Source organism: Schistocerca gregaria, chromosome 7 (assembly GCF_023897955.1).
Source record: "Schistocerca gregaria isolate iqSchGreg1 chromosome 7, iqSchGreg1.2, whole genome shotgun sequence".
In the NCBI taxonomy this organism is placed as follows: domain Eukaryota; kingdom Metazoa; phylum Arthropoda; class Insecta; order Orthoptera; family Acrididae; genus Schistocerca; species Schistocerca gregaria.
The window spans coordinates 71,043,852-71,062,765 of NC_064926.1; the positions used below are offsets into that span (position 1 = coordinate 71,043,852).

At 40.8% G+C, this 18,914-nt stretch overlaps 1 protein-coding gene across 1 annotated transcript in view; it reads right to left on the minus strand.

Moving 5' to 3' along the window:
- The window catches only part of LOC126281771 (FAM172 family protein homolog CG10038), a 254,789-nt gene that overhangs the window by 199,710 nt on the left and 36,165 nt on the right, over positions 1-18,914 (minus strand). Inside the window, exon 3 of the mRNA XM_049980968.1 lies at positions 7,438-7,625. Coding sequence (XP_049836925.1) covers positions 7,438-7,625 — 188 coding nt within the window. The remainder of the gene's footprint in view (positions 1-7,437; positions 7,626-18,914) is intronic.

An 18,914-nucleotide genomic window follows, 5' to 3' on the forward strand; every position in this document is an offset into this window, starting at 1 on the left:
CCAGTTATTATTCTCTTAAGCAACATCTCGTTCTCATTTGTGCGATCCAAAACCTCTTCACAGATTGTGAGGTGAAGGTCTTTCTGGTCTTGACTCATGAGCCGTGGAACAAACTTGGCTGCAACTAGATGCATTCCAATATGCTGTGAGAGGATTTCATAACATGATCCAACTTGTAATGAATCATCCTCCTCTAACATTACCTTTTCGTTATAGAGATATCCGATACCATGTATAACCTCGAATATCGCAGAGATTAAAATTATCTCAACTGTTCTCATTAAAATAATTCACATGATTTTGTATACAATGTACTACATACAGCATCTGCCACCAGGGTTAGACTGACCTGCAGCCCCCTCCTGAAATCCTCAGGTCCCTCACAAGGACTTACACCTCAACCCGTAGAACTTCTTACCCACCCAAACTGTGCATCCCCACCTTTTACCCTCTTTCTGAGATCCACAAACCAAAGCATCCTGGTCATCCTGTAGTTGGTGGCTGCAAAGCATCCATCGAACATGTATCTGCCTTAGTTGATCAACACCAGCAACCCATAGTACAAACACTTCCCTCCTACATTAAAGATACCAACCATTTCCTAAATTGTTCGAAATATGTGCCTATTCCACTCCCATCACACACCCTGCTTTTCGCCAGCAATGCCGTCTCCTCCACGTACATGGTCTGTCTACTGCTGAACATTTCCTCAGTCACTGCCCACATGATTCCAAGCTTATGAAACCTTCTTGGTCACCTTAATCAACTTTATACTTACCAACAATTACTTCACCTTTAAGGGGCAGACCTACAAACAGATCAGGGGTACGGCCATGGAAACCAAGATGGCTCCTTCCTATGCCAACCTTTTCATGAGTCACTTGGAGAAGACTTTCCTGGGATCTATAAGTCTTCAGCCCCTGGTTTGGTTTACATACATTGATGACATCTTTGCCATATGGACTCATTGTGATACTGACCTGTTAAAATTCCTGGAACCTCTAAATACCTTCTCCCAATTAAATTTCACATGGTCCTATTCCGAATCCCATACCACTTTCCTAGATGTTGTCTCATCCTCACTGAAGGTCACCTATACACTTCTGTCCAAATGAAACCCACTAACAAACAACAGTACTTACATTTTGACAGTTGCCATCCTTTCCATGTCAAACATTCCCTCTCATACAGCCTCAGCATTCGAGGCAAACATATTTGTTTGGGTGCAGACTCTTTACAGCAAGACACCACCACTCCCACTTCATCCTTCACTGCACATAATTATCCCAACAGCCTAGTTCGAAAGCAGATTTCCCGGGCCATCACATCCAATCCTGGTACTGCTGATTCCTCCAAAAAACAACTTTGGAGCTCACTACTTGTCACCCAGTATTATCTTGGTCTTGAATGTGTCAATCAGCTACTTTGACAAGGCCATAACTTCCTAAAATCGTGCCCTGAAATGAGATACATTCTGTCTGAGATTTTGCGCAGTACACCTAGAGTAGCTTTTCATCGCCCTCCCAATCTCCACAATATCCTTGTCAGACCCTATGCTGCTTCTGTACTCACCTCCCTACCCTTAGGTTCCAACCACTGTGACCATCCCCTGTGCAAGACTTTCCCTACGAACCCTCTTACCACCACCTCTCCAGCCCCATAACTGGCAAAACATATACTATCAAAGGGAGAGCCAACTGTGAATCAACACATGTCGTATACCAGCTGTTATGTAAACAGTGTTCAGTCTTTTACATTGGCATGACTACCACCTAATTACCAGTCAAGATGAATTGGCATAGGCAGAGTGTGTGTACAGGCAACACACAATATCCTGTTGCAGAGCATTCTGTACAACATGACAGTCATGACCTCTGTGCCTGTTTTACCACACGCGAAATATGAATTCTTCTCCCAGACACCAGTTTCTCAGGACACAGTGGGTCGGTACTAGCACTACAACATGCCCTTGATTCTCACCATCCACCTGGCCTTAATTTGCATTAATTCCTTCCATCTCAGCATTTATTCACAGTAACTACTCATTTTTTCACACCATTTTAGTTTTCTACATCTTTCATTTTCTGACTTGTTTATTTTTCGTCCTTCCTCCTCCCACCTTTGTTACATACTATGCATATAGCTTCTCACTCTTATTAACTTGTGCACAATGTTTTAGCAGTAATCACTGTCTTATATTACCCTGTCTTGCACTTTCAAGCCTTCAAGTTTTCAAACCGCATCCAGTGCAGTCCCCAACAATCAGTCTTTTCTTCTCATCCCATCCAGTAAGTATACCCTGACATGGGGTTCTGGATGACTTTTCTACTTTGTACCCCTTTCTCTAAACCTCTCCAGTACTTTTTCCTTCATCTTTCCTCCATCCCCTTCCACATTTTCACCGGAAGAAGGAGCCATTGGCTCCGAAAGCTTGAAAAAGTTAATCCTTGTGTGTGTGTGTGTGTGTGTGTGTGTGTGTGTGTGTTCCCTTACCATCACTTGGTGAATAGACTTTTGTATGTGTCCATGCACATTATATGATCATATGAAGTGATTTTTTGCATTCATGTGCACTTTCGGGGTCTCCACATTGCCTTTATTGCTACTCTGAGAATGGTGTAGTTCGATCCACATTCAGCACGTCTTGGAATATTGATATTTTTCATCCACTTGTTTATTTTTGTATGTACCAATACATGGCCAACATGGTCTATGTGGGTCATTGTCTTGAATCCAGAGATTCCTCAGTTCCTTTACGTAAGTCAGTACTATTAATGAACTTCACTTTTGAAGTGGCTAAATTAGTCCACATAATGCCATTATTATTGCTCACATGAAGTTGCAGTGTTTTCCAATGGTTTCTTTGAAGGTTGCTTCTTTCCCAACTTTTGTATTAAGATCTCCCACAATGATTTTGTGTCTTCTATTGGTGTGTTCTACTGGTGCACTGTCCAAGACTGTTCCTCACAAAATACATCTTTTTTTTTATCTCTCTCTTCATTGAGAACACGACACTTTATAATGTGACTTTGTCTTTCTTACGACTAATGAGATTCTGACTGATTTAAAAACTACAAGAATGGTACACAGTTTCTTTTTCTGCCACAAAACCAGTATCTAGTGAATGGTTCACTTCAGCAAGTGTACTCCATGTCTATCCATTTTCCCTACAACACATTTTGCAGCTCCAGGCTGGTATGGGTTTCCGACATTCCAGGTTGCTACTTTTATCTCATTTCATACTTCACGTACTCACTCACGTCATTTTGTAGAAATCAGTTGTATCTTATGCCTTTGTGAGATATTTGTGTTGTTCCAGGTCAGGTTGGTAGTCTGCCGCCAAACCCAACCTTGAGGAGTGGGATTTATCAGTCATAGTTTTCTCCGTAGGAGGATTGGTTTCTCCATGCCTATAGAAGTCTTTCTGTGCTTTTGGGTCTCTGTTATAATCTTCCTCCCATTAGTCTTTGGGCTAATTCCTGCCTGCAAGACAGAGCGGGCCAACAACTATAGCAGTGAATACTTGCTTTGACACAAGGTCAGCATCAAGCATACAAGCATATGTGGTGATTGCTGAGTGTAGCTCTGCCATAAGATACCCTCCCATACACCCTGGTCCTGCCCCTCAATCCAGAACTACTTATTTGGGTCTCCCCTTTTCATAGTTAACTCCATATCTGAGGGTCACCTGTTACCTAACACCTACGACCCATCCAGTAGCCAAGGCTCGCCTCGCGTTTGACAAGCTGAAGCATGTGCTCCCCCCCCCCCCCCCTCTCTCTCTCTCTCTCTCTCTCTGTGCCAGCTGGACACAAAATTACTATTGCATTTCAGTAGGTCAAATAGGTTAGGGTGGAGAGTTCTGTCGGGTAGAATGAGAAGAGGAAGAGAGTGGCATGAAGGGGATTGAGGATGGGTACCTAGCAGATCAAAAGGGGGCAGCTTATTTGATGGTTAGGAATGTTGGAGGGAGTAGTGGCAGGTGCATGAGCTAGGCATGTGATACAGGTAACGAGGCCAGTGATGTGTGGCATGGATAGGATGACAAGACAATGGGAAGGGAATCTGTGGGACAGTAGGTGTGGCGACAGTGGGTTAGTAGAGATGGAGGTTAAGGGAGGGCAGGATGTGTTAAAAGGATAGCTTCCATCTGTGTAATTCCGAAAATCTGGTGCTGGAGGGAAGTGTCCAGATGCACAAAGCTATCTGGATCCTCCCCTCCAGTACGACTTTACTGAACTATACAGCTAGAAGTTATCCTAGCACTGTATCTTGCATTCCCATAAGCCTCCATCTCTACTAATCCACTGTCCTAGCACCCTCTATTCAATGGGTTCCTATTTTCTGTCCTGTCACTCCCTCCCAATTAAAATCTCCAGATCATCTTCACTGTGTGCTGCACCTCACTGGCTCTATTACCTGCCCAGCCTGTAAACCTGCCCCCTCGCCCCCCCCCCCCCCCCCCCTGCCCCGCCCTTCGAATTCTAAATTATTTACATTCTGCCAGAATTTTTGTAGCTATATTTATATTATAGATATGTGAATGTAGATGTAGTACATGAATTAGAGTCAGAAAACAGGGTAGAATTCTCCAAAATTTTGGGTGAACATATTAATGAAAATTTGTTCCATTTCAAACATATTACTGAGCTCTTCAAACAAAGTTCCACTACTTTTACTCTTTGTGTAAATGCTAGTCTTGGAAACAAACAAATAAATATCATGACATAATTTGTATTGTCCCACTAAATAATGTCTTATGGAATAATTTTCTGGGGTAGTTTACCAACGTATTGACTGTGCAAATGCAAGCAGTAAGAATAATACATGTAGGCAGCTCTTCAAGGTGTTAGGTATTCTAACTGCACCATCACAATATGTATATTACCAAATGGAGGTGTCAGTAATATTACTCTGGAGTCTGTTACAAATGCCAGTTCCTCAAACTTCCCAATACTATTTCCCAATTTCCCAAAAAGAACATCTTCCCTCTAGAGATACCCATTTGAGTACTCGAAACCTAAATTGGTAGTGACAAATAAGTGAATGTTGGTGTGAAATATTACACTATTGTGTGACTTCTATCAAGCCTGTTGCTTCCAACCACCATCTTGTTGAGTATCTCATAAGACAGCACGTATTATGCATTTTTGACAACATTGCAGATGTTTAAGTAACAATGTTCAGCCTGAACACAAAATAATAATTGTGCAATGAAAAGTCCAAGTTGGAATATGAACAATTACGAAAAAGAGTATAGGATGTTCAGCCAGAAGGCTGGAAATACCAGATGTGTGGCGTGAGGTCTGGAACAGGACAAGGAAATTAGGATTTAGAAACAACAGACGTAGCTGGTGGAATACTTAACTTTAATCCATTAATGACGAACATCGCTCTTGACGGTACATAGCTCACAATATCAATAGTAACTGATAATGGCGCCTTGCTAGGTTGTAGCAAATGACGTAGCTGAAGGCTATGCTAAACTATCTTCTTGGCAATTGAGAACGTAAGTAGGCAGTGAACCATCGCTAGCAAAGTCGGCTGTCAACTGAGGCGAGTGCTAGGAAGTCTCTCTAGACCTGCCGTGTGGTGGCGCTTCGTCTGCAATCACTGATAATGGCGACATACGGGTCCGACGTATACTACCGGACCGTGGCTGATTTAAAGGCTACCATCTAGCAAGTGTGGTGTCTGGCGGTGACACCACACATAGTACTTATAAACAGTGAATTGCAACTCAGAATGATCAGTTCCACAACTGACATGTGAAAGAAGGTGGCTGTATCAAAGGAAAAGACTGTCATGTTTTCCACTGAATTTATTTTTATGATGCTGGAATACCGCAGATTACAACACATTCCTATGGCAACAAGGCACAGTTTTCAAAAACTATTTCATATTTCAAAAGGAGCCAATGTGAAAGCCATTGGAAAGCTCACGCCAAGTTCCAATGGACAGGCAGTGTGGCTGATTTGCAAGGCAATGTTGTTACCAGGTAAACTGTAGTTCCATTGCATTCTCCCAAAGTTACTGTTTATGCTGCATTATGCAGCAGACACATTATTCACTCTTTTTTAAGGCAAGATGCAATCACTAGTGAACATTACATTACTTTTGGAACAATTTGATGCCACACAGCTAGCATTGGAGGAGAGACCAGGCGCCCAGTGGTTCACGCAAAATTGCACGAGATTACATTGCATCAAACAGATGTTGCACTTTACTGATGAATATTTCAAGAACGGAGTCACTGTATTGGTTATAGCAAATTTATTGGTTCACGAATGGATTGGCTTCCATATTCACCTAATCTGACACCATATCTGGGAGGATGCGTGCGGAACGATTCTAAGTGGAATAATCATATAAAATTAATTGTTGGTAAAGCGGATGCCAGGTTGAGATTCATTGGGAGAGTCCATAGAAAATGTAGTCCATCAACAAAGGCGGTGGCTTACAAAACACTCGTTCCACCTATACTTGAGTATTGCTCATCAGTGTGGGATCCGTACCATTCGGGTTGACAGAGAAGATAGAGAAGATCCAAAGAAGAGCAACGCGTTTCGTCACAGGGTTATTTAGTAAGCGTGATAGCATTAAGGATATGTTTAGCAAACTCAAGTGGCAGACTCTGCAAGAGAGACGCTCTGCATTGTGGTGTAGCTTGCTGTCCAGGTTTCGAGAGGGTGTGTTTCTCGATGAGGTATCGAATATATTGCTTTCCCCTACTTATACCTCCCGAGGAGATCACGAATGTAAAATTAGAGAGATTCGAGCACGCATGGAGGCTTTCCAATAGTTGTTCTTCCCGCGAACCATATGCGACTGGAACAGAAAAGGGAGGTAATGACAGTGGCACATAAAGTGCCCTCCGCCACACACCGTTGGGTGGCTTGCGGAGTATAAATGTAGATGTAGACATGGAATTACTTTTTGTGGGGCACATTGAAAGACATTGTCTACCAACACTGCCCATTCAAGCTGGACAAGCTTGAACTGGTGATCTGTGTGGCATCTGAATCCATTTCCACTGAGACACAGCAGAGTGCGATGGCAAATTTCATAGTTTGTGCCACCTACGTACTGTGAGTGGCAGATATTTCTAAATAAATTGTGATGCAACTGCAAAAACTGCTTGTAGAGGGCAAGTTTAATTATGCAGAGCGATGTTGTACAGGCTGCACAGTATAAAATTCATACGGCTTTCACAAAAAATGTATCTTTTGTTGCAATCATCTGTCAATGCTAGTTTTCAATATATTTAATTTTGAAATCAGGCACTCCTTCATTGGACACCCTGTATGATAATTAAAATGCAAACCTTAAGCTCAGTGCTGCACAAAAGAAAAATCTATAAACTCGTCAAAGCAATCTTGATGTCTACATGTTACAAATGTCTATAACCTTACAATTTCAAGATATCTTGATTGTTACCTGCGAGCCCACTGTCCAGCTCGAACAACCCCACTGCCGTGTATTAACAGAAGTAGTTTATCTGGATTCTGCAAGGCATCTTCTGTCGCAAATATGAAGGACTTTGGTCCACTGCCACTCTGTGGCACATCAAGTCTATGGAGATTCAAGTCATTTTCCAGAAGCCCATAAACATAATCTGTTATCACCTGTAAAACATAACTGATTACAATACATTTATTCTATCAGCACATGAAATTTTTACTATAACTCTGCAAATAATAAATGTTAAATACCCCAAGTTTTCAATTACTGCTGTACAAAAATAGTTTGAACAATGTGAAAATGCATAACTGAAGGAATACTAAACTTTACTGTCAAGGTAGAGGTCATGAACAGCTCTCAAGAAATGTGTCATTTGTGAGATTAATTACATCCATGGTGAACAATAAAGGTAATATCAAAATTTTCTGAGGTACACATGACGATCTTTTCCTTCCTGATGATGGCTCCCCATAAGGAACAAATGCCTAAGTTACAATTACTAGGAATCTTCAAAGCAACTACACTTATGTACTGAAATTCTGCAAATGTGTGCTTTGTGTGCTCGTCAATTATATTGTACAGCATCAAAAGTCTGTGTATGCTCAAAACACATTATAAAGTTGGGCTCTGCCATCTGCACCATCCTGTATCTTGTGCAACAAAATTAGCAATTTGGTCCTTGCTGTCAAATATGTGATAAATTCCAAAACAGTTGTACAAGCTATGAGAGGGTGGAGCGGAGGGAAGAGGAGAGGCATACTCACAAAAATGAATATAAAGTATATTTCATAGTTCCCCAAGCAACTGGCATTGTACCTAAAGCTTTCTTAAAACTGAAAAAAAAACCACAGATATTTACTAACCTAAGGACATCACACACATCCATGCCCAAGGCAGGATTCGAACCTGTGACCGTAGCAGCCGTGTGGCTCTGGACTGAAGCCATGGCCATGCAGTCCCTAAATTATGGGCACAGGGCACGTGGGCTATAGCATTCACTACTGTCCCATTAGGTGCAGAACAGGTAAATTTGATGGAGGAGACATCAATGTGAGTTCACTATCATTCTCCTGAGAACACTGCAGCACATTTCTTGCCTTGTGACATGGTCAGTCACCCTGTGGTAGGATGCCATTGCTGTCAGGTAACATATTGAAGATGAAGGTCTGCACGCATGCCCCAACACATTTTTAAAGTGACCGCTCGCCTCAATAATGACATATCTGGACGTGATACTGACCTGATGTAACAAGATATGTGATTCTCCAAACTGGGTGACACTTTTCCATTGATCCATAGTTCAGTCTCAATGATCCTGTACTCACTGCAATCACAATTCACAATATTGTTGGATCTGCATGAGAAGATGTAGAGCTTGTCTGCAACGGAGGTACACGTTCAACAACATGTGCTGAATGGTGTGTTCCTAAATGCTAGTGACTGCACCACGGAGATCCACCTGTCCTGCTTTACAGACCTCCAAGTTCTGTGACGAGATGTGGACATTCAACATTTTGCCGCCTGATCAAGGTTTCACTGTATTTCAAGTACTTTCCATATATGCTCACAGCAGTAGTACAAAACAGATGACCAGTTTCACTGTTTCCAAGATGCACTTCCCGAAGAATTGGGTTGTAACAAGGCACCCTTTGTCAAAGCCACTTATGTCAGTAGATTTTTCCCATCATTAGACTGATTCCCTCTTCATTTCTGCTCTGCTTGTATACTTGCCACACCACATGCCCACAGCTGCACACCACATGCCCACAGCTGCACCAGGCAGCATTCACTCGCATGATGGAGAATGGCTGTAACATTTTGCCCAGCTGGGCATACTTATATTCCTGTGTTAGTCTTGGCTTTGTATTTATCTTGAATATGACAAGGCATTCAGCTTGTAGTAATGCATTCAGTTTGCAGTTCATAGAAATTCCTCTACGATTCCCTGTATCTTCTTATTCATTATTAGTCCTACTCCTGCATTACTTCCATTTAATTTTATGATGACAACTGTGCATTCATTTGATCAGAAATCATGTTTTCCTGCCATTTCACTTCACTTATTCCCGTATATTTAACTTCAAATTACCCATTTATCTTTTTGAATTCTCTACCTACCATACTGAAGGATTTAACATTAGATACCCCACCCTAGAATGTGTGGTTTTTGTTACCTAACAATGTGCAGCAGTGTAGCAGCTGTAAGATAGTTTTCAGATTGAACAGAGGCACCCCACCTCACTTCCACGTCAATAAGGTGTATGCATAACTGTCAAATTTATCAGTGATGTATAAAAATGAAATGACAGAAGTCACTGCATTAACTGAACATGGTTTATTTCTTTCTGTTTTAAATATATGTAAAAGTTTCTGGTATTAGATACAAACAAATAATTTATTTGTTAACATGTTGACTGCTATCAGTGGCAGCCCCAATCAACTGTTTCTGGTGCCCATCCTCTAACTTAACGATAAGGTTCCTTTCCAACCTGGAATACTATATTAATTCTTAAAAGTGTGACCATTAGGAAAGAATGACAAGACTGTAGTGGGAACATACAAATAACAATTGGTTTCTTCTGGTGACATCATGATCTTTGGTTGTCCTCAGCCAGAGATTGAAACAGGAGACTATTTGACATTCTAAATGTTTTTCTTAAGATGATGCCATCAGCATTAAACTATACTATAGCATTGCATCTCCTTGGGAAATATAGTTTGCTTTTACTTCCAGTCATTCAGAGTATCAACATGGCAAGGCCATGTTTGCTAATGTTACAAGGCCACTTCACTCAATCATTCACACTTTTCCAACTTCATGTACAGAAAATAATGCTGCATCTCTTCAGGAACTGAAGGTTAGTGTACTCTCTCCACCGATATGCCACCAATGTGGTTGCACCAACACTAAGGGAAAGCTGAAAGGTGGAAGAAATATATAGAGGGTCTATAAAAGGGAGATAAACTTGAAGACAAATCTTACAGGAAGAGAAGTGGACATTGATGAAGCTGAGGTGGGAGATATGAACTTTTACAGAAACCAGACAGCAGTATTAATTGTCGAGGAGCATGAAAGGGAAGCAGTGGTCAAGAGGGGGAGGGGGAGGGGGAGGGGAAGGGGGGGGGGTTGTTCAGCCTATCTCCGATGTTATTCAATCTGTACAATGAATGGGCAGTAAAGGAAATCAAAGAAACATTTGGAATAGTAATTAAAGTTCCGGAAAAAAGAAATAAAAACTTTGAGGTTTGAAAATGACATTTTAATTCTATTCATTTATCAGAGACAGCAAAGAACTTGGAAGAAATCTAAGTGAATCAAATCATGTGATGCTAATGTAATCAGATTAGGAAATGAGACCTAAAGTAGTAGACGAGTTCTGCTATTTGGGCAGCAGAGTAGCTGAGGATGGCTGAAGTAGAGGGAATATAAAATGTAGACTGATAATGACAAGAAAAGCATCTCTGAAGAAGAGAAATTTAGAAAGTATGAATGTAGATTTAAGTGTTAGAAAGTCTTTTCTGAAAGTATTTTACTGGAGTGTAGCCATGTGTGGAAGTGAAACATGGACAATAAACAGTTTAAACAAGAAGAGAATACAAGCTTTTGAAATAATATGCTACAGAAGAACGTTGAAGATTAGATGGTAGATCCTGTAAGTAATGAGGAGGCACCGAATAGACCTGGGGAGACAAGAAATCTGTGGTACAACTTGATCAAAAGACAGGATAACTTGATAAGACACATTTTGAGACATCAAAGGCTCTCCAATTTAGTAATGGAGGGAAGCACGGAGGGTAAAAATTATAGAGCGAGACCAAAAGGTGAATACCATAAGCAGATTCAGAAGGACATAGGCGGCCTGCAGTCGTTTTTCAGAGATGGAGAGAATAGAGTAGTGTGGAGAGTTGCATCAAACAACCCTTCGGGCTGAAGACCACAACAACAGGCCAAACATTGACACATTTCCAAAGTCTGCAATAATGTGAAAGATGCAACACTTTAATGTTTGGGGCACTTTGCAATATACAATTTCCAAGCAATGTTCCTATATGTCTGTGAACACAAAATAATTACACAAATTTCATTTTAGTTACTGATTTTTCCCTCTTGCATTACTGTGAAGACGGAGGTCATGTCTTGTTCAGCAGAGAACTGAATTTGCTGTTCTCTTGCTAGATCAGTACCAGAATGTTTGCACAGAACCACAAATACTACATTCCTTTCTTCATATACTCAATTACTTATTTTCACAAGCTGACTGTCTTGACTTTTGTACCACTATTAAGAAACCTCAGCGAACTTGCAGCACCAGTACAATGAGAGAGAGAGAGAGAGAGAGAGAGAGAGAGAGAGAGAGAGAGAGAGTGTGTGTGTGTGTGTGTGTGTGTGTGTGTGTGTGTGTGTGTGTGTGTGTGTGTGTGCACGCACGCGCGCACACATTTTATTAGTGAATAAGGGCATTGTCCAAAAGAGTAGGAATGTTTCCAGTCTTGTTTTTAGGTCTACCAACTGCTCAGTGCCTAACAATACAGACAGTTACTTGTATTTTTAAGGAACAATAATAAAAAATGTTTGCAACCTCCCTATCATCGTTTATCAAGTGGCTGTTTCCTTTGATTTACACTATTTTACATAGTACAAATCAATATTCCTTTTATTACAAAATCAATCTTTCTCAGTTATTGTAATTTTCTTTCCTTGCCATGTGAATTTCTAGTTCTGTTGGCTGTTGGCTATTTAATATGTATACTGCCATACTTAGTTTTCATGGTAAAACACGTATAATAGATAGGAAAAAATTCCAAGGTACAGGTTGAGTCAGAAGGAGAGGTACGTGCTTTGAGGGATGATAGTATTTGTGATTCTGAAAAATAAAATAAAATAAATAAATAATAAAAAAGTCCTTCATACAGACATATGCCCTACTCTGAATGGTTTCTGAGATAGAACACATTCAACATCACTTCTGTACATTTTTCTTGAATAACTTGAAAACTGCACCCTCCAGTGAAAATGTATCACTGTACAGAATTAAACTAGATTAAACTTCCTACAAAAATTTGCTATTCATTTGTTCTCTAGGGCTAATAGTTAATGTGAAAAGAGTGCAAGAATATTGAAAATCTTGCGTGACATGCTCACACTGTAGCTTACAGAGCTTTTGTAGACCAATTTAAGGTAGTTTTCCAAATTGATAAACCACAAGTGTTCTGTATAAAATTGTTCATTTACAGTACTGTGTTATGTTCAAACAATGACAATGTTTGAATAATACAGAAAAATAAATAACAATGTATGCAATGCCCATAATTCAAGTTCCAATTTGAAAACACTGTAGAAACAGAACCACCACTCAGTATGAGGAATATGAACAGCATATTATTCATGCATCAGGAAACATCATGGAACAAAAGAATTTAGCAAAAATGTTACCAATAGATGGTGCTGTAAGCATGTTACTGTAAATGGCATCGACTACAAATGACACACCAATTACTATATGACAGCTATGGTTTGAGTTGCACATTATACAATCCGTAGTGCTTGATGTGCATGATTGCACAAGTTCAGCATTGTCAACAGCTGTGGTAATGTTACGTAAGCCCAACGACTACATCAGGTGGGAAAAATTTGTTTTTAATTGTATTGGGGCCTAAAACCACATAAAAAGAAAAATGACATCAGTTTTGCAAGACATGTTCAATATGCTGTCCATGGTTCATGGTTTCCTGTCACAAGCTGTGCCTATCTGCGACTCAGCATCTCCACTATATGGTGAGTAGCAAGATTCCTTCTCATAATATTATCGGAGCACATTATACAGGCTTACCTGAGCACTTTGGTAATTCAGTTTTTGAATCTCTGCATGTTAATCTAATTTATTAGACACAGTTCTTGCATTTTCCTCTGTGTCTACAGTGGAGTTCCATAGCACAAGTCTATAGTCGTTTGTTCATTTGTTTTGAAAGCTGGTGATTGCTTGTTGACATTAGACAGCTAATCAGAAGGCAGCAAGGAAGTAACCTATTTTGTGAGATCTGCCGAGTCCATAAGCAGGAGCGAGTTGTATCGTTTCATCTGTGTGCTTTGATAATTTTGTTTCTCGAGTTTATTTGTGCTAATTTAATAGTCACAGTTATCACAGTTTTGTTTGACTAAAGCAAACTGACTTTCTGGCATATCACTAGTTCCTAATCAGAAGCAAATCATTTAGTCCCACTTGAGTGCTTTCATAGTTCAGTTTTTGAATCTCTGTGTATTAATCTAACGTATTGGACACAGTTCTTGCATTTTCCTCTGTGTCCACTGTAGTGTTCCATAGCATGTGTCAACTGACCTTGTTTGTCTGTTTAGTGTAGTTTTCTATGGTATTTGGTATGGATAGAGACTGGGATTGATGTGTGTAGATGCAAGTCAAGTTGGTGACACTTCACTCTTAGCTCCAGGCTGTGATGGCTTTGGTTACATAGCTTGAAGCTCTAGTAGAAGGGCATCACTGTTGTGGGCCAGCTGTGCAGATCCAATGGACATCAGAGTCCGCCGACTGATCTGTACCAGCCAGCCCAGTTACTGCTGGCACTGAGGTTGACCCCTCTCCCATGGTCGAGTGAGAGGTCACCTTGGGCATGGCAGGTGGGCTGCACTTAGAGCTTCCCTGGTTAGTCTACAAACACATTCCACATGGTGTTTGTGGCTGACACTGTCCATCAGCCAGATGCAGTCCCTTGTCCTGATTCAGAGGAAACCTCTCAGCCTCCAAGATCCGGGCAATCACAGAGGGTGGGATTATTGGTAGTTGGGAACTGCAATGTCAGTTGCATTAAGGACCCTTTAGAGACATGGCTGCTAAGGAGAGGAGGAAAGCCAATGTGCACTCTGTGTGCATTCAGGGTGGAGTCACTCCAGATGTGGGATGGGTCCTTCGAGATGCCATGAAGAGCACATGGTTCAGCAAACTGCAGGGGGAGGCTCGTGTCGGTACTCATGATGTGTGTCCCTTTGGATCAGAAGAGATTCTCTCTGGTTTTGAAAGGCTAACAGAAGTAGTAAAGGCTGCCAATCTCACTTGTGAGATGAAAGCAGATATAACCATTTGCAGCATAGTTGACAGGACCAACTGCCAGACCTGTGGTACAGAGCCAAGTGGAGGGTCTGAATCAGAGACTCAGATGCTTCTGTGACAATGCAGACTGCAGATTCCTCGACTTGCACCTCAGTGTGGTTGGTTTTCGGGTTCTGCTGGCAGCATAGGGTGGTTGAGTTTCAGGTTCTGCTGAATACATCAGGAGTCCACTATATGCAGGAGGTGACTACATGGGTAGCAGGGGCTGTGTGGTGTGGACTGAGCAGTTTTTTAGGTTTGAGGGTCTTGGGAAAACACAAAAAGGGATGCAGTCTCAAAGGGTGCAGGTTGAACACAGGAAGAGCATAGATATAGGAATCGCTAGTATAATAGCTGTAAATTGTCATGGTTGTGTTTGGAAAGTACCAGAGCTCCAAGCACTAATGGAAAGCACTGATACGCAAATTGTTAAAGGCACTGAAAGCTGGCTAAATCTGGAGATAAGTTCAGGTGACATTTTTGTGAAGGATCTAGCAATGTTCAGAAAGGATAGGCTAAACACAGTTGCCGGTGATGTGTTTGTTGCTGTTAGAAGTAGTTTATCTTGTAGTGAAATTGAAGTAGATAGTTCCTGTGAGTTAGTTGGGTAGCGGTCATTCTTGGCAACCAGGATAAAATAATAATTGGATCCCTTTACCAATCTCTCAATTCAGGTGATACTATTGCTGAAAGATTCAAAGAAAACTTGAGTAATTTCAAGCATGTACTCAACTCATACAATTATAGTTGGTGGTGACTTTAATTTACCCTCAGTACGTTGGTAAAAATATAAAAATACATGTTTAAATCCAAAGGTAAACATAGAACACCATCTGAAATTGTGCCAAATGCATTCTCTGAAAATTATTTCTTGCAATTAGTTCATGAGGCCATGTGAATAGCAAATGGTTGTGAAAACACACTCGACTTCTTAGCAACAACTAATTATGAACTAATGACAAGGGTCAAAACGACTACAGTGATTAGTGCATACAGGGTTGTCATAGCGAGATTGAATACTGTAACCACCAAATCATCCAAAAATAAACAAAAAATATACCTATTCAAAAAAGCAGATAAAAGTTCACTTTACACCTTCTTGAGAGACAATCTCCACTTCTTTCAAATTAACAATGTAAGTGTACGCCAGATATAGCCAGAATTCAAACAAATAGTATTGACAGCAGCTGAGGCATTTATACCAAATAAATTAAACAATGGAGCTGATCCCCCTTGGTGCATGAAGAAGGTCAGAACACTGTCACAAAAACAACAAAAAAAAAAAGGATGCCAAATTCAAACGAACGCTAAATCTCCAATATTGGCTCAAAATTTAGCATGAACTTCAATGCAAGATGCTTATAATAGCTTCCACAATGAAACTTTGTCTGGAAACCTGGCAGAAAATCCAAAGAGATTCTGGTCGCATGTAAAGTATGCTAGTGGCAACACACAATCAATGCCTTCTCTGCACGATAGCAATGGAAATACTATTAACAACAGTTCTGCCAAAGTAGAGTCACAAAAAACAGCTTTCGAAATTCCTTCACCAAAGAATATCTACATCCACACCTACATGGATACTATGCAAATCACATTTGTTCATCAACCCCCTTCACAATTCTCTATTATTTGAATCTTGTATAGTGCGCAGAAATAACAAACACCTATACCTTTCCGTACGAGCTCCGATTTCCCTTATTTTATTGTGGTGATCGTTTCTCCCTAGGTAGGTCGGTGCCAAAAAATATTTTCACATTCGGAAGAGAAAGTTGGTGATTGGAATTTCATGACAAGATTCCGTCGTAACGAAAAATGCCTTCGTTTTAATGATGTCCAGCCCAAATCCAGTATCATTTCAGTGACACTCTCTCCATATTTTATGATAATACAAATTGTGCTCCCCTTCTTTGAACTTTCTAGATGTACTCTGTCAATCCTATCTGGTAAGGATCCCACAGCGCGCAGCAGTATTCTAAACGAGAACAGACAAGCACAGTGTAGGCAGTCTCCTTAGTAGATCTGCTACTTTTTCTAAGTGTCCTGCCAATAAAATGCAGTCTTTGGTTAGCCTTCTCCACAACATTTTCTATGTATTCCTTCCAATTTAAGTTGTTTGTAATTGTAATTCCTAGGTATTTAGTTGAATTTACAGCCTTTAGATGTAACTGATTTATCATATAACCAAATTTTGCACCATTCAGATATCTTTCCTAAATCATTTTGCAATTTGTTTTGATCTTCTGATGACTTTATTAGTCGATAAATGACAGTGTCATCTGCAAACAGACTAAGATTGCTGCTCAGATTGTCTCCAAAATTGTTTATACAGACAAGGAACAGCAAAGGGCCTATAACACTACCTTGGGGAATGTCAGAAATCACTTATGTTTTACTCTATCACTTTCCATCAGTTACTATGAACTGTGACCTCTCTGGCAGGAAATCACAATTGTGAATAACTTAAATGGGAAAGAACACACAGAAAATGTTGTGGGAAGGGCAAATCAGACTGAGTTTCACTGGCTAATACTTAGAAAATGTAACAAATCCACTAAAAAGACTGCCTACACTACACGTCCTCTTTTGGAGTACTGATTCATGGTCTAGGATCCTTAACAAACAGGATCGATGGAGTCATCGAGAAAGTTCAAAGAAGAGTAAAACATTTTGTATTATCACACAATACAGAAGAGACTGTCACTGACATGGTACAGGATTTTGGGGGGGGGGGGAGGGGGGGGGAGGGGGGGGGGACATAATTAAAACAAAGGTTTTTTTTGTTGCGGCAGAATCTTCTCAGGAAATTTCAATCACAAACCTTCCATTCCAAGTGCAAAAATATTTTGTTGACAGCAACCTACACAGGGAGAAATGATCATCAAAATAAAATAAGGAAAATGAGAGCACGTAGCAAAAGATATAGGTGTTTGTTTTTTCTATGTGCTGTTCTAGATTGGAATAATATAAAATTATTGTGAAAGTGGTTCGATGAACCCTCTGCCACGTACTTGAGTGGGATTTGCAGAGTATCGATGTAGAGTGCACAGAAGACTCTCAGTGTTTACCAGTGATGGTACAGGTAATAGCACCTGCAAGACTCATAACGAAAATACACAGCCCTTTGATAAGTGATGCTGCCAACCTGCACCATACAGTCATCTTTGCAGAATGAAATGGTATTGGTTAGCGTGTGTAAGGATTTTCTGTGCCCTATATTGTGCAATAATGCATATTGACATGTCCTTGAAGATGGAAGTGGGCTACATCTGTCTACAGGATGTTCCACGGCAATTCATTGTCCATATCCATGTGAGCAAGAAACTTCACAGCAAACATTTGCTCATTATGCTACAGAAAACAATCAGTGAGCCTAGTATGACCCATGTGCAGATGGCATAAGACAATGGACTCTTTCTGAGAGGAGCGGAAGGAAGAGCACCAAACTGCAGTAGTGGATTTTATTACTGAGAGCAGTAGTGCACCAGATGTCATTCCACTGTTGGGCAAAGAGAGATTTGATGTGTATCCGCATATCTGTACCTGTGAACATAAAAAGGAATGTGGAGTATGTATCTGCCTCTCTAGCTAAACAGTGAGCCAGTTCATTCCCTGGGATGCCCACATGACTTGGCACCCAGAGGAAGACAACTGAGCAGCCAAGGGCAGAAAGGTCATGGATAGCAGAGACCATAGGGTGACAACAGTAGCATTGGTCTAGAGCCTGCAAGCTACTTTTTGAGTTGGTATATATCAAAACAATGTGGTAGGAGGCCTGAGAAACAAAACTGAAGGCCCTGTTAATGGCTAGCAGCTCCGCTGTGAACATACTACATGATTCCAGCAGTAAATGGTGTTCCATGCCAATAGGAGATATAAATGTCTAAGCCACCTTATCCATCATTTTAGAACCATCACTGTAGAAGATGGTAGCACCCTGGAACTCTTCAAGTGTGGAACATACAAGATTCCAGAATATCATATGGGTGACAGACCTTAAGGCCCTGGAATAGATCCTTCCTAATCTGTGGCTGAGGCACCATCCAAGAAGGGTGTGGAAGGAAGTACACGGGGCACATTCCCATGAGTGGAGATGGAGATCCTGACACAGGGAAGTGACACACATTCCAACCAGGAATTCCAATCAAGGCTGGGTATGATGCGGGAGATATCCCTTAGTAGCAATGAGAACAGGGTACATAGTATGATCAGTGAATCGTTAAATATAGGTGTTCATTCTTCCCACGTGCTATACGAGATTGGAATAATAGAGAATTGTGAAGGTGGTTCGATGAGCCCTCTGCCAGGCACTTGAATGTGATTTGCAGAGCATCCATGTAGATGTAGATG